General features: G+C 44.6%; 1 protein-coding gene across 1 annotated transcript in view; it reads right to left on the reverse strand.

The window, feature by feature from the left end:
- Positions 1-7,634: 7,634 nt before the first annotated feature.
- ZNF543 (zinc finger protein 543) overlaps positions 7,635-13,581 on the reverse strand; it is an 11,183-nt gene continuing 5,236 nt past the window's right edge. Inside the window, exons 3-4 of the mRNA XM_017885438.1 lie at positions 12,074-12,169; positions 7,635-10,376 (exon numbers count right to left, since the gene is read on the reverse strand). Of these exons, the coding sequence (XP_017740927.1) occupies positions 8,815-10,376; positions 12,074-12,169 (1,658 nt within the window). The 3' untranslated portion in view covers positions 7,635-8,814. The remainder of the gene's footprint in view (positions 10,377-12,073; positions 12,170-13,581) is intronic.

Below are 13,581 nucleotides of genomic sequence, written 5' to 3' on the forward strand. Positions count from 1 at the left end.
TAAATTAGGAATTTAAAAAACACTACAGACAAGTAAAAACTGAATTCTTAAAATTGTACAGGTATCCAAAAAAGGGCAAGAAAATAAAATATGCCCAAAACCAAACCAAACCAAAACAGAAAAAAAAAAAAAAAAAAAAAAGGAAAAGAGGCCAGGCATGGTGGCTCATGCCTGTAAACCCAGCACTTTGGGAGGCTGAGGTGGGCGGATCACCTGAGGTCAAGAGTTCGAGACCTGCCTAGCGAACATGGCGAAACCCATCTCTACTAAAAAATACAAAAATTAGCCAGGCATGGTGGCACACGCCTGTAATCCCAGCTACTCAGGAGGCTGAGGCAGGAGAATTGCTTGAACCCAGGAAGTGGAGGTTGCAGTGAGCCAAGATCACACCACTGTACTGGAGCCTGGGCAACAGAGCAAGACTCTGTCTCAAGAAAAAAAAAAAAAAAAAAAGAAGAAAAGAAAAGAAAACAAAGGAAAAAAATGATAGATTTAGCGCAACATATCAAGAGCCACTTTAAAGATAAATGGTTTAATATACCAACTAAGAGAGATTTTCAAAGTGAAAAAGAGCAAGACCCAACTATATATTGTCTACATAAAATTTACTGCAAATATAATGATGTAGGCATGTTGAAAATAAAAGAAATGGACAAAGATAAGCCATGCAAACATTAACTTTTTTTTTTTTGAGACGGGGTCTTGCTCTGTCGCCCAGGCTGGAGTGCAGTGGCACCATCTTGGCTCACTGCAAGCTCCACCTCCCGAGTTCATGCCATTCTCCTGCCTCAGCCTCCTGAGTAGCTGGGACTACAGGCACCCGCCACCACGCCCAACTAATTTTTTGTATTTTTAGTAGAGACGGGGTTTCACCGTGTTAGCCAGGATGGTCTCGATCTCATGACCTAGTGATCCGCCTGCCTCGGCCTCCCAAAGTGCTGGGATTACAGATGTGAGCCACCGCGCTGTGCCTCAAACGTTAACTTTTAACAATGCAGCAGTTATATCTTGTATTAGTATAAGAGAAAATAAACTTCAGAGCTCAGAAAATCAAAATGGTCAAAGAGGAAAGTTTCATAATGATAAGAGGGTCGATGCATGAAGAAGATATGATAATCATAAATGCATATGCACCAAACAAGAGAACATTCAAATATATGAAGCAAAAAGTGATAGAATTGAAAGGAGAAATTAAAAATTCCACAATTACAGTTGGAGACTTTAACATTCTTCTTTTAGCAAAATATTAGACAAAAAATAAGGAAAATATAGAAAGTCTGAATAACATCATTAATCAACAGGATCCATAAACACAGACTATTTTACCAAACAACACCAGAATATACATCCTTTTTACAAGTACCTGTGGAATACTCAACAAGCATGTTGTTTATTGGTTTCTTGTTTATGGGCCCAAAACAAACTTCAACAAATACAAATGTTTTGAAATTAAACGAGCTTGTGCTCAGGCCAAATGTGAAACTTAAAATAACAAAATGATAACAGGAATATTTTAAATACTCGGGAATGAAAGAGCACACTTTTCTTTTTTTCTTTTTCTTTTCTTTTTTTTTTTTTTTGAGACGGAATCTTGCTCTGTCGCTAGGCAGACTGCACGCCAGGCTGGAGTGCAGTGGTGCGATCTCAGCTCCCGGGTTCAAGCGATTCTTCTGCCTCAGCCTTCCGAGTAGCTGGGATTACAGGAGCACACCACCACGCCCAGCTAATTTTTGTATTTTTAGTAGAGATGGGGTTTCACCATGTTGGCCAGGCTGGTCTCTGTCTCTTGACCTCGTGATCTGCCTGCCTTAGCCTCCCAAAGTGCTGGGGTTACAGGCGTGAGCCACCGCGCCCGGCTGAAAGAGCACACTTCTAAATAACCCATGTGTCACAGATAATTCCTTAAATGGAATCAAGAAATAGTGAAGCTGAATGAAAATATAATTACAATATAGGAAAATGTAAGATGAAGCTCAAACAGTGCTGAGTTTAGCTTATAAAACTAAATGCTGGCCGGGCGCGGTGGCTCAAGCCTGTAATCCCAGCACTTTGGGAGGCCGAGACGGGTGGATCACGAGGTCAGGAGATCGAGACCATCCTGGCTAACACCGTGAAACCCCGTCTCTACTAAAAAATACAAAAAACTAGCCGGGCGAGGTGGCGGGCGCCTGTAGTCCCAGCTACTCGGGAGGCTGAGGCAGGAGAATGGCGTAAACCCAGGAGGCGGAGCTTGCAGTGAGCTGAGATCCGGCCACTGCACTCCAGCCTGGGCGAGAGAGCGAGACTCCGTCTCAAAAAAAAAAAAAAAAAAACTAAATGCTTACATTAGAATAAAGTAATGATAATCTAAGCTCCCACCTCAAGAAACTACAAACAGCAATATACAACCAAAACAAGCAGAAAAAGAAAATAATGACGATCAGAATAGAAATCAAAGACAGAACACATAGAAAATCAATGACACAGAAAACTGGTTCTTTGAAATAGTCAATAAAATTTATAAACATCTAAAATGAACAAAGATAAAGAAAGAAGACACATAATCACTATTAGGAATAAAACAAAGGATACAACTACAGAACCTTCTGTCATGAAGGGAATAATAAGGGAATGCTTCAAATAAATAACTCCACAAATTTAAATTAGAAAACTTAGATGAAATGAAACAATTCCTCAAAAAGAATAATCTATCAAAACCCACCCCATATGAAATACTTGGAGTACCTATTAAGTTGAATGACTATGTAATTCAAATCTTCCACAAGAGAAACCTCCAGACTTAAATGGTTTCACCGAAAAATTCTACCAAATACTGAAAAGAAACGACACCAATTCTACCACATGTCATGCAAATAAAAGGGGGGGGCACTGGAGGAAAACTTCTCGATTTATTTTGGGAGGCCAGTACTAGTCCAAACACCAACATCAGATAAAGTGAAAACAAAAAATTAAAACTACTGCCCAGTATTGCTCCTTGTTGTGGTCCCCAACTCCCCTGCTTTCTGTGTCCTGACCTAGAAAATGCAAGGTGCTTCGACAGCTCTGTGACCCGGGACCAAGCGTGTGCCTTCCCTGCAGGCTTAAATGTAAGCTAGGGATTGGAATGCCCAGGCACTGACAAAGTTACGTTGTTGCCCGAAATACTGAGAGATCAAACACGTTGCTAAGCATGTAGAAACTGGTCCTGGATCTGAGCCAAGTTCCTTACGCCCTCATATACCCTCTATAACCCAAACTTCTCATCGCAGACACACACAAGTAGAGCTTTTTGTTTGTTTGCTGTCCAACACAAGGACACATTGCAGCCCCCCAACCCCATATGAAAGTTCCTCCGAGAAATGATTTGAACTGATTACCCTGGTGTTTTATGCTCCTTTCTTTGGAATTCCAACAGGTCCTATCTCAGGACTTTTTGAAAGTCCCTTGCGGGAACCCCTCTGCCACTTTTGGGGAAATTCCAGCCACATGATTTGGCCAGATGGAATATTCATGATTTCAGATATAAAATTTCTCAATAAAATACTAGCAAATGGAATGTTGTAATTAAAAGAAATCATATTCCAATTAGCCAGGCGTGGTGGCACGTGACTGCAGTCCAAGCTATTTGGGAGGCTGAAGCAGGAGAATTGCTTGAACCTGGGAAGCAGAGGTTGCAGTGAGCTGAGATCGTGCCACTGTACTCCAGCCTGGGTGACAGAGGGAGACTTCATCTCAAAAAAAAAAAAAAAAAAAAATTATATTCTATGACTTGATGGGGTTTATTCCAGGAGTGCAAGGCTGGCCTACATTCAAAAATCGGCCGGGCACGGTGGCTCACACCTGTAATTCCAGTACTTTGGGAGGCTGAGGTGGGCGGATTCCTTGAGGTTGGAACATGGTGAAACCCCATCTCTACTAAAAATACAAAAATTAGCTGGGCGTGGTGGTGCACGCCTGTAGTTCCAGCTACTTGGGAGGCTGAGGCAAGAGAATTACTTGAACCTGGGAGGCGGAGGTTGCAGTGAGCTGAGATTACACCACTGCACTCCAGCCTTGGTGAAAGAGTGAGACGTGGTCTTAAAAAAACAACAAAAAATTCTAAAATCTGTTAAAGCAATCCATCCTAACAGGCTAAAGAAGAAAAATTACACGATCATATCAATTGAAGGGGGAAAAGCATTTGGCAAATTAAATGCCCATTCACAGTAAAAGCCCTCAGCAACTCAGAAGGGAAACTTTCTAAAGAACACGTACATAAAAGTCTACAGGTATCATACTTCACCATCTACACGGAATGCTTTCTCCCAAACATCAAGAAAAAGGCAAGTACATCCTCTTTCACCACTTCTATTCAAAATCACACTGGAAGTTCCAGCTAGTGCAATAAATACAAGAAAAGGAAATAAAAGTAATATAGCTTGGGAAAGTGAAGTAAGATGTTTGGGTCAGGAGTGGTGGCTCATGCCTATAATTCCAGCACTTTGGGAGGCTGAGGCAGGAGACTCACTTGAGCTCAGGAGTTTGAGACCAGTTTGGCAACATGGTGAAACCTCATCTCTACAAAATATACAAAAATTAGTTGGGCATAGTGGAGTGCCGGTAATCCCAGCTACTCAAGAGGCTGAGGGTAAAAAGTGCTTGAACCCGAGAGGCAGAGGTTGCAGTGAGCCAAGATTGCACCACTGTACTCCAGCTTAGGTGACAGAGCAAGAGTCTCAAAAAAAGAGAAATAAGAAATAAGATGTTTCTAATAACATTAATATTTATAAGAAAGAAAATCCTAAGAAAGCTATCAAAAAATGTTGCTAGAACTATTGACTTCAGTAAAGTCACAATATACATATAAAAATTATAATTTATATATTTCTCTATAATACCAAGTGCAAACTGAAATTTAAAACTCAATACAGGCCGGGCACGGTGGCTCACACCTGTAATCCCAGCACTTTGGGAGGCTGAGACGGGCGGATCAGCAAGGTAGAGATCGGAGACATCCTGGCTACAGGTGAAACCGTCTCGACTAAAAAATAACAAAAATTAGCAGTTGCGGTGGCGGGCACTGTAGTCCGTACTTGGGAGCTGGGCAGGAAGGATGGGCGTGAACGGGAGGGGCTTGTGCAGAGCCGGACTTGCCGCAGTGCACTCCCAGCGCTGGGGGACGGCGAGACTCGTCTCAAATAGAAATAAAAATAAAACTCAATACACACATATAATGGCCCCTAAGAAACTGTCTAGATTTTTAAAATATGTCCATAATCTATAAGCTGAAAATTACAAAACACTTATGAAATAAGAAGGACCGCAATAAACAGAGGGACGTACCATATTCATGAACTGCAAGACTCAACAAGATGTCAATTCCCACCAAAATGATCTTTAGATTTAAGGCAATTTGTATCAAAATCCCAGCAACATATTTCGTAGAGACAAACATGCAATATATATGCAAAGCCAAAGGAAAAAATTGGTATGAAAGCCAAATCAATTTTTATTTTTATTATTTTTTGAGACAAGAGTCTCGCTCTGTCACCCAGGCTGAAGCACAGTGGCACCATCTCGGCTCAATGCAACCTCCGCCTCCTGGGTTCAAACAATTCTTCTGCCTCAGCCTCCCAAGCAGCTGGGATTACAGGCACCTGCCACCTTACCTGGCTAGGTTTTGTATTTTTTTTTAAGAGATGAGGTTTCACCATGTTGGCCAGGCTGGTCTTGAACTTATGACCTCATGTGATCTGCCCACCTCGGCCTCCGAAAGTGTTCAGATTACAGGCATGAGCCACCGCGCCCAGCCCCAAATCAATTTTTAAAAAGAACAAAGAGTGAGGAATAAGTTTACCCTATTTTAAAATTTACTAGCTAGCAACAGTAATCAAAATACAGTGGTACTGGCATAGGTTTAGGCTCAAAGACCAGTGGCATAACATAGAGAACCCAGAAATAGACCAATAACTTTTTGCTAAGGTGTAAAAGCAATTCAATAGAGGCAGAATAGTCTTTTCAACAAATGGAGCTTAAAAAACTTCAGTTCATACTGTAATACAAAAATTAACATGGATCAGATTCAAATGTAGAAGATTTGTAAGAGGAAATACGATAGAAAATATTAAGGACCTAAAACCTGGTGAGGAGTTCTTAGACATGACATAAAAAGGACAAGGAGGGCCGAGCGCAGTGGCTCACGCCTATAATCCCAACATTTTGGAAGGCTGAGGCAGGCAGATCACAAGGTCAAGAGATGGAGACCATCCTGGCCAACATGGTGAAACCCCATCTCTACTAAAAATGCAAAAATTAGCTGGGTGTGGTGGCACGCACGTGTAGTCCCAGCTACTTGGGAGGCTGAGGCAGGAGAATCACTTCAACCCGGAAGGCAAAGGCTGCAGCGAGCTGAGATCTCACCACTGCACTCCAGCCTGGGCAATAGAGCGAGACTCCATCTCAATTAAAAAAAAAAAGGACCAAGAGATGTCTTCAAAATAATGACATGAATTAATGCAATACAAAATGGCTTTGCCTACAACAGAAAACTATAAATGTGGTCATTAAGAGGCTCTGAGGGCTGGGCGCGGTGGCTCACGCCTGTAATCCTAGCACTTTGGGAGGCCGAGGCAGGCGGATCACCTGTCAGGAGTTCGAGACCAGCCTGACCAAAATGGAGAAACCCCATCTCTACTAAAAATAAAAAATTAGCCGGGCGTAGTGGCACACGCCTGTAATCCCAGCTACTCGGGGAAGCTGAGGCAGGAGAATTGCTTGAACCCAGGAGGCAGAGGTTGCAGTGAGCCAAGATTGTGCCATTGCACTCCAGCCTGAGCAACAAGAGCAAAACTGTCTCAAAAAAAAAAAAAAAAGAAAGAAAAGAAAAGGCTCTGAAGAGGGAAGTCCCACTAGGACACCCCTCTCTCTCATAGCAGAGAGCTAGTCTCCTTTCTCTTTTTTTTTTTGAGCGGAGTCTCGCTCTGTCGCCCAGGCTGGAGTGCAGTGGCGCGATCTCGACTCACTGCAACCTCTGCCTCCCAGGTTCACGCCGTTCTCCTGCCTCAGCCTCCCGAGTAGCTGGGACTACAGGCGCCCGCCACCGCACCCGGCTAATTTTTTGTATTTTTAGTAGAGATCGGGTTTCACCATGTTAGCCAGGATGATCTCAATCTCCTGAGCTCGTGATCTGCCCACCTTGGCCTCCCAAAGTGCTGGGATTACAGGCGTGAGCCACCGCGCCCGGCCTCCTTTCTCTTTCTTTTGCCTATTAAACCTCTGCTCCCAAACCAAGTAAGTAAATAAATAAATAAGGCTTTGAGGAGTTCAAAGTGAATACATGATTTTTACTACTGTACAATATATATTTTTAATATGAGGTAATACTATCACATGTGGCTCAAAATCTATTTTTTTTTTTTTTTTTTTTTTTTTTTTTTTTTTTTTTAGACGGAGTCTTGCTCTGTCACTCAGGCTGGAGTGCAGTGGCCGGATCTCAGCTCACTGCAAGTTCCGCCTCCCGGGTTTAGGCCATTCTCCTGCCTCAGCCTCCCGAGTAGCTGGGACTACAGGTGCCCGCCACCACGTCCGGCTAGTTTTTTGTATTTTTTAGTAGAGACGGGGTTTCACCGTGTTAGCCAGGATGGTCTTGATCTCCTGACCTCGTGATCCACCCGTCTCGGCCTCCCAAAGTGCTGGGATTACAGGCTTGAGCCACCACGCCCAGCAAAATCTAGTCTTAAAAATGTTATCAAAAAGGAATTCCAAAATGCTCTAAATGTGTATCATTTTAATCAAGCCTAAGTCCATGGTGACAACTGTGAAAGTCACACATCCCTACATATATGCATGCTGGCTTACGTGTTAAAATTCCAGTTAAAGAGAATTTTCACACACTGTTTAAAAAGATTAAAATGACATTCCTTCTATGTGTTTGTTTTCTGAGCTTACTACGATCTTTTAAATGCATTCAGCTACATACTGTATTTTTGGGGGGCCTTAATCTGACCTTTAGAAAAGTGAGGTGGACCTAACTCTCTCAAAGGAGAGGTAAAGAAGCTGAGAAACCACAATCATAGGAAAAAAACTAAGATGCCCAGGATTACTCTGTGCACGAACAATTACACTACCATCCCTATCCCAGGAAAACTAAAAAAAAAAAAAAAAAAAAAAGTAAACCCACATCAAGAAAAAGTATGTGTATTGGGTACAGACATCCGGTGAAACAGTTTTTTTTAAACAAGCATCTGAAGTGGACAATGTGTCCAAACATATGTACATCCTTATCTCCTTATAAAAGTGTTTCATAACTCAAGCCTCCATATTTTTTATAAAGATGTATGCTCCTACACCTCAAGAGTGGAGAATGTTGCAGGACTAAGCAAGTGTTCACCAAATGTTTTCAAACCATTCGTCTAACTGTTCAGACGCTGGGCAGCAGTGAATGTACACAGAGGAAAAATAAAGGGGATGAGATTTTTTGTTTCTGAAACATTTCCCTCTCCCAAATAAAATAAAAAAGGGATGACAAATTGCCATAGGCTTGTCAGACAAGTCTAAAAGAAGCTGTGTTTTATTCCTCTTCCCTATATCTCCTTCTCCTTTGTTTAAATATCCCTGAGATAATATGTCACTGTAAACTAAGAAGAAAGATGTGGCTGAAGGTTTTCCTAAGTGCATAGTAACCACTGGGTCTCTCTCATGGGTGAATTCTCAGATGGAGAATAAGACTCCAGGCCGGTTCAATTTCTAACATGATTGTTCAGATGACAAATGATAATCTATGACACGCTTTCTCAAAGACAGGATGCTTATGAAGTTTCTCTTCAGTATGAATGGCCAGATGGTAAGATGTTCCTTTCACCACAGATTTTCTTCAGTGGTGATATTCAAAAACTCTTTTCCTAATAAAAATTCGTGAATGTTGACTGAAGTCTGTGCAGTCATAAAAGGTCTTCCCACATCTGTCACAATGGTAGGGTTTCTCCCAGTATGAATCCGTTGATGATGTGTGAGGGAGGAGCTGCGATTAAAAGCCTTTCCACACTCACTGCATTCATACGGCTTCTCTCCAGTGTGAATGATGGAGTGTCGAATAAGGTTTGCGCTCCGGCAAAAGGCCTTCCCACACTGGATGCATTCATAGGGTTTCTCTCCAGTGTGAATCTGTTGGTGCCTCGTAAGGTGTGAGCTGCGGTTGAAGGCCTTCCCACACTCCACGCACTCATAGGGTTTCTCTCCAGTGTGGATGCTGAAGTGTCGAATGAGGTCTGCCCTATCACTAAAGGCTTTTCCACATTCTTTGCATTCATAGGGTTTTTCTCCAGTGTGAGTCCTTTTATGCAAGACAAAAGTGGAGTAGTGGGTGAAGGCCTTTCCGCATTCACTGCATTCATAAGGCTTCTCCCCAGTGTGAATCCGCTGGTGCTGCTTGAGGTGTGACCTGCGGTTGAAGGCCTTCCCACACTCCATGCACTTATAGGGCTTCTCCCCGGTGTGGATGATGTGGTGCTGAATGAGGTCTGCACTCTCACAAAAGGCTTTTCCACACTCGTTGCATTCGAAGGGTTTCACTCCAGTGTGAATCTGCTGGTGCCACGTGAGGTATGACCGGCGGTTGAAGGCCTTCCCACACTCAGTGCACTCGTAGGGCTTCTCTCCCGTGTGGATGATGTAGTGTCGAATGAAACCTGGTCTATCTCGAAAGGCTTTGCCACACTCTTTGCACACAAAGGGTTTTTCTCCAGTGTGGCTCCTGTTATGCAAGACGAACGTGGAGCGGTGGGTGAAGGCCTTTCCGCATTCACTGCACTTGTAAGGCTTCTCTCCGGTGTGAATCCGCTGGTGCCGTGTGAGGTGTGACCTGCGGTTAAAAGCCTTTCCACACTCCATGCACTTATAGGGCTTCTCCCCGGTGTGGATGATGTGGTGCTGAAGAAGATGAGTGCTCTTGCTAAAGGTCTTCCCACACTCTGTGCATTCATAGGGCTTCACTCGAGAGTGAATCCGCTCATGCTGAACAAGGAGGGAATTCTTTTTAAACACTTTCCCGCATTCCTCACATTTATAGGAATTTTTCTCTTCACGAATCAAGGAATCTGTAACTGGTCCATGTGAATCACATTCATAGAGATCATCTTCCGTTGAAACTTGTTTTTGTGTAATCCTTGTACATATACCATCACCTGACCCCAAACCATCACGTTCAGAACTCATTTTCTCCAGGAGCTTCTCCCCCTGGGAGTCTATCCCTACTTTCGAGTGGACTTCTTGCATTTCAGATGGCCCATCTTGATCCTTGGCTTGCCCTGATTGGGAGTCCTTTGAGACTCCCTGTGTCAGTCGTTCCTGCAGTAAGACTTCCTCAGGCAAGGCCAGGTGAAAAAAGCTAGGCTCTGTGGTCTTGGGTTTTGTGTTGTCACCTGGAAGGAATACAATACACAAAAAGGATTAGAGATGGCATTATAGAAGAAACAAAGGCCAGGGACAATGCTTCATGCCTGTAATCCCAGCACTTTGGGAGGCCAAGGCAGGCAGATCACCTGAGGTCAGGAGTTCGAGACCAGCCTGGCCAACATGATGAAACCTGTCTGTACCAAAAATACAAAAATTAGCTGGGCATGGTGGCACACGCCTGTAATCCCAGCTACTCAGGAGGCTAAGGCAGGAGAATCACTTGAACCTGGAAGGCAGAGGTTGCAGTGAGCCGAGATTGTGCCACTACACTTCAATTTGGGCAACAGAGCAAGACTCCATCTCAAAAAAAAGAAGAAGAAGAAGAAACAAGATCAGCATTTCAGTGAGAACAAGAAGATGAAACAGCACCCTCAGCCTCCCCAAGTGCTGGGATTACAGGCATGAAGCCGCCATGCCCAGCCTAGAGTAGATCTTGAATGAGAAAATAATGTTGGGCGTGGTGGCTCACGCCTGCAATCCCAGCACTTTGGGAGGCTGAGGCGGGTGGATCACCTAAGGTCAGGAGTTTGAGAACAGCCTGACCAACATGGAGAAACCCCATCTCTACTAAAAATACAAAATTAGCCAGGTGTGGTGGCACATGCCTGTAATCCCAGCTACTTGGGAGGCTGAGGCAGCAGAATCACTTGAACCCGGGAGATGGAGGTTGTAGCGAGCCGAGATCACGCCATCGTACTCCTGCCAGGGCAACAGTGAGAGACTCCGTCTCGGGGGGAAAAGAAAATGGGCCAAAAATCGAGTCTGCCTTATAGGACTATAGTGAAGATGAAGTGAAACACTACATATACTATGTTTGGCAGAGAGCAAGGCACTGAGTAAAAAATAAATACATGTTAGCCATACTTTTTTATTATGGGTTAGTGAAGTATATACATCTGGGACCTAACTTGGAAGTACTTAAATTTAAGATGTAAGAGGCCAGGCGGCCGGGCGCGGTGGCTCAAGCCTGTAATCCCAGCACTTTGGGAGGCCGAGACGGGCGGATCACGAGGTCAGGAGATCGAGACCATCCTGGCTAACACGGTGAAACCCCGTCTCTACTACAAAAAATACAAAAAACTAGCCGGGTGAGGTGGCGGGCGCCTGTAGTCCCAGCTACTCGGGAGGCTGAGGCAGGAGAATGGCGTGAACCCGGGAGGCGGAGCTTGCAGTGAGCTGAGATCCGCCACTGCACTCCGGCCTGGGCAACAGAGCGAGACTCCGTCTCAAAAAAAAAAAAAAAAAAGAGGCCAGGCTTGGTGGCTCAGCATTTTCAAAGGCTGAGGCAGAAGGAGAGCTTGAGCCCAGGTGTTTGAGACCCACCTCAGCAACATAACAAGACCATCTCTATAAAAAATTTTAAAAACTCAGCCAGGCATGGTGCACATGCCTGTAGTCTCAGCTACCTGGGAGGCTGAGGTGGGAGAATCCCTTGAGCCCAGGAGGTTGAGGCTGCTGTGAGCTATGATCACACCACTGTACTCCAGCCTGAGTGAGAGAGTGAGATCCTGTCTGAGGAAAAAAAAAACAAAAAAAAGAGGCTCCATGGATCCCAAGCACCCAGAGAGACCACAATAAGACTGCCCACAAAATTCAGAGGCAGGGTTCACTTTTCCATGTGCAAGCTGCCATGATCCCCACCTTCCCAGCTGTTGGCTCCTACCTGGACAGGAGCTTTGGGAGAGGTCTTTCTTAACAATCCATAGCTCCTCTCTGCGATCCAACTGGTAGATCAGCTCTGGTTCGAACAAAGGACAGCCTGTGCATGGAGAACGAAAGAGGACACAGGGAGTTAGGTTAGAAGAAAGAAACCTCTCAATCTGATCTGGGACTTCAGGACGGGGAAGACCATGAAATGAAGCTATTCTCAGCTAAGCAAAGAAAATATTAAACGTGACCATAAAACAACTACAAAAACACCATCTGGCTGGGCACAGTGGGTCATGCCTGTAATCCCAGCACTTTGGGAGGCCAAGGCAGGTGGATCACCTGAGGTCAGGAGTTCAAGATCAGCCTGACCAACATGGTGAAACCCCATCTCTACTAAAAATACAAAAAATTAGCCAGGTGTGGTGGTGGGCGCCTGTAATCCCAGCTACTCGGGAGGTGAACCAGGAGGCTGAACCAGGAAGGCAGAGGTTGCAGTGAGCTGAGATCATGCCGCTGCACTCCAGCCTGGGCAACAAGAGCGAAACTCCGCCTCAAAGAAAAAAACAAAAAACAAAAAAAACCAACAAAAAACCATCCTCATTGGGCCCCAAAGACTGTAAGCAGTAGTGTTGGCTGTGTGACAGTACCAGTTACTTTTAATCTCCATCCTACAAAAATCTCAACCCTGTTCAGACAAATTTTCTGAAGGGATTTTATAATTAGTCCTCATGGCAGGTAGAAAAGCCCTGGTCTCCATCATCTTGCAAATGGCAACCCTGATCATCTGTACTCTGAGGTAGGCAGGTGACCTATACCAGCCACTCCAAAGAGAGAGAAAGCCTTCATTCCAGGAAGGGCTAAATGAGGAAGGCTGCCACTCCTGCTGCCATGCAGCATCGTGGGAATTCTGTGAGGGAACCTGCCTAAAAACCTTACCAAGAGGAGAGAGCAAAAAGGCTGGGCACAGGGGCTCACGTTTGTAATCTCAACACTTTGGGAGTCTGAGACCAGCCTGGGCAACATGGTGAAACCCCATCTCTACTAAAAATGCAAAAATTAGCTGCACGTGGTGTCATGCACCTGTGGTCTCAGCTACTTAGCAGACTGAGGTGGGAGGATCACTTGAGCCCAGAAGGCCGAGGTTGCAATGAGCTGAGATTGCATCACTGCACTCCAGCCTGGGTTACAGAGTGAGACCCTGTCTCCAAAAAATAAAAAAGAAAGAGGGAGTAAAGAAAGACAACTGGCTTAACACCCACCAACCCAGGAGCCAGCCTTACCGCTAAGCTTATTCGGTGAGATAATGTATTTCCGCCGGGCGCGGTGGCTCACGCCTGTAATCCCAGCACTTTGGGAGGCTGAGGCGGGCAGATCACAAGATCAGGAGATCGAGACCACGGTGAAACCCCGTCTCTACTAAAAATACAAAAAATTAGCCGGGCGCAGTGGCGGGCGCCTGTAGTCCCAGCTACTCAGGAGGCTGAGGCAGGAGAATGGCGTGAACCCAGGAGGCGGAGCTTG

This window comes from Rhinopithecus bieti, unplaced genomic scaffold (genome assembly GCF_001698545.2).
Source record: "Rhinopithecus bieti isolate Rb0 unplaced genomic scaffold, ASM169854v2 scaffold_15006, whole genome shotgun sequence".
Lineage (NCBI taxonomy): Eukaryota > Metazoa > Chordata > Mammalia > Primates > Cercopithecidae > Rhinopithecus > Rhinopithecus bieti.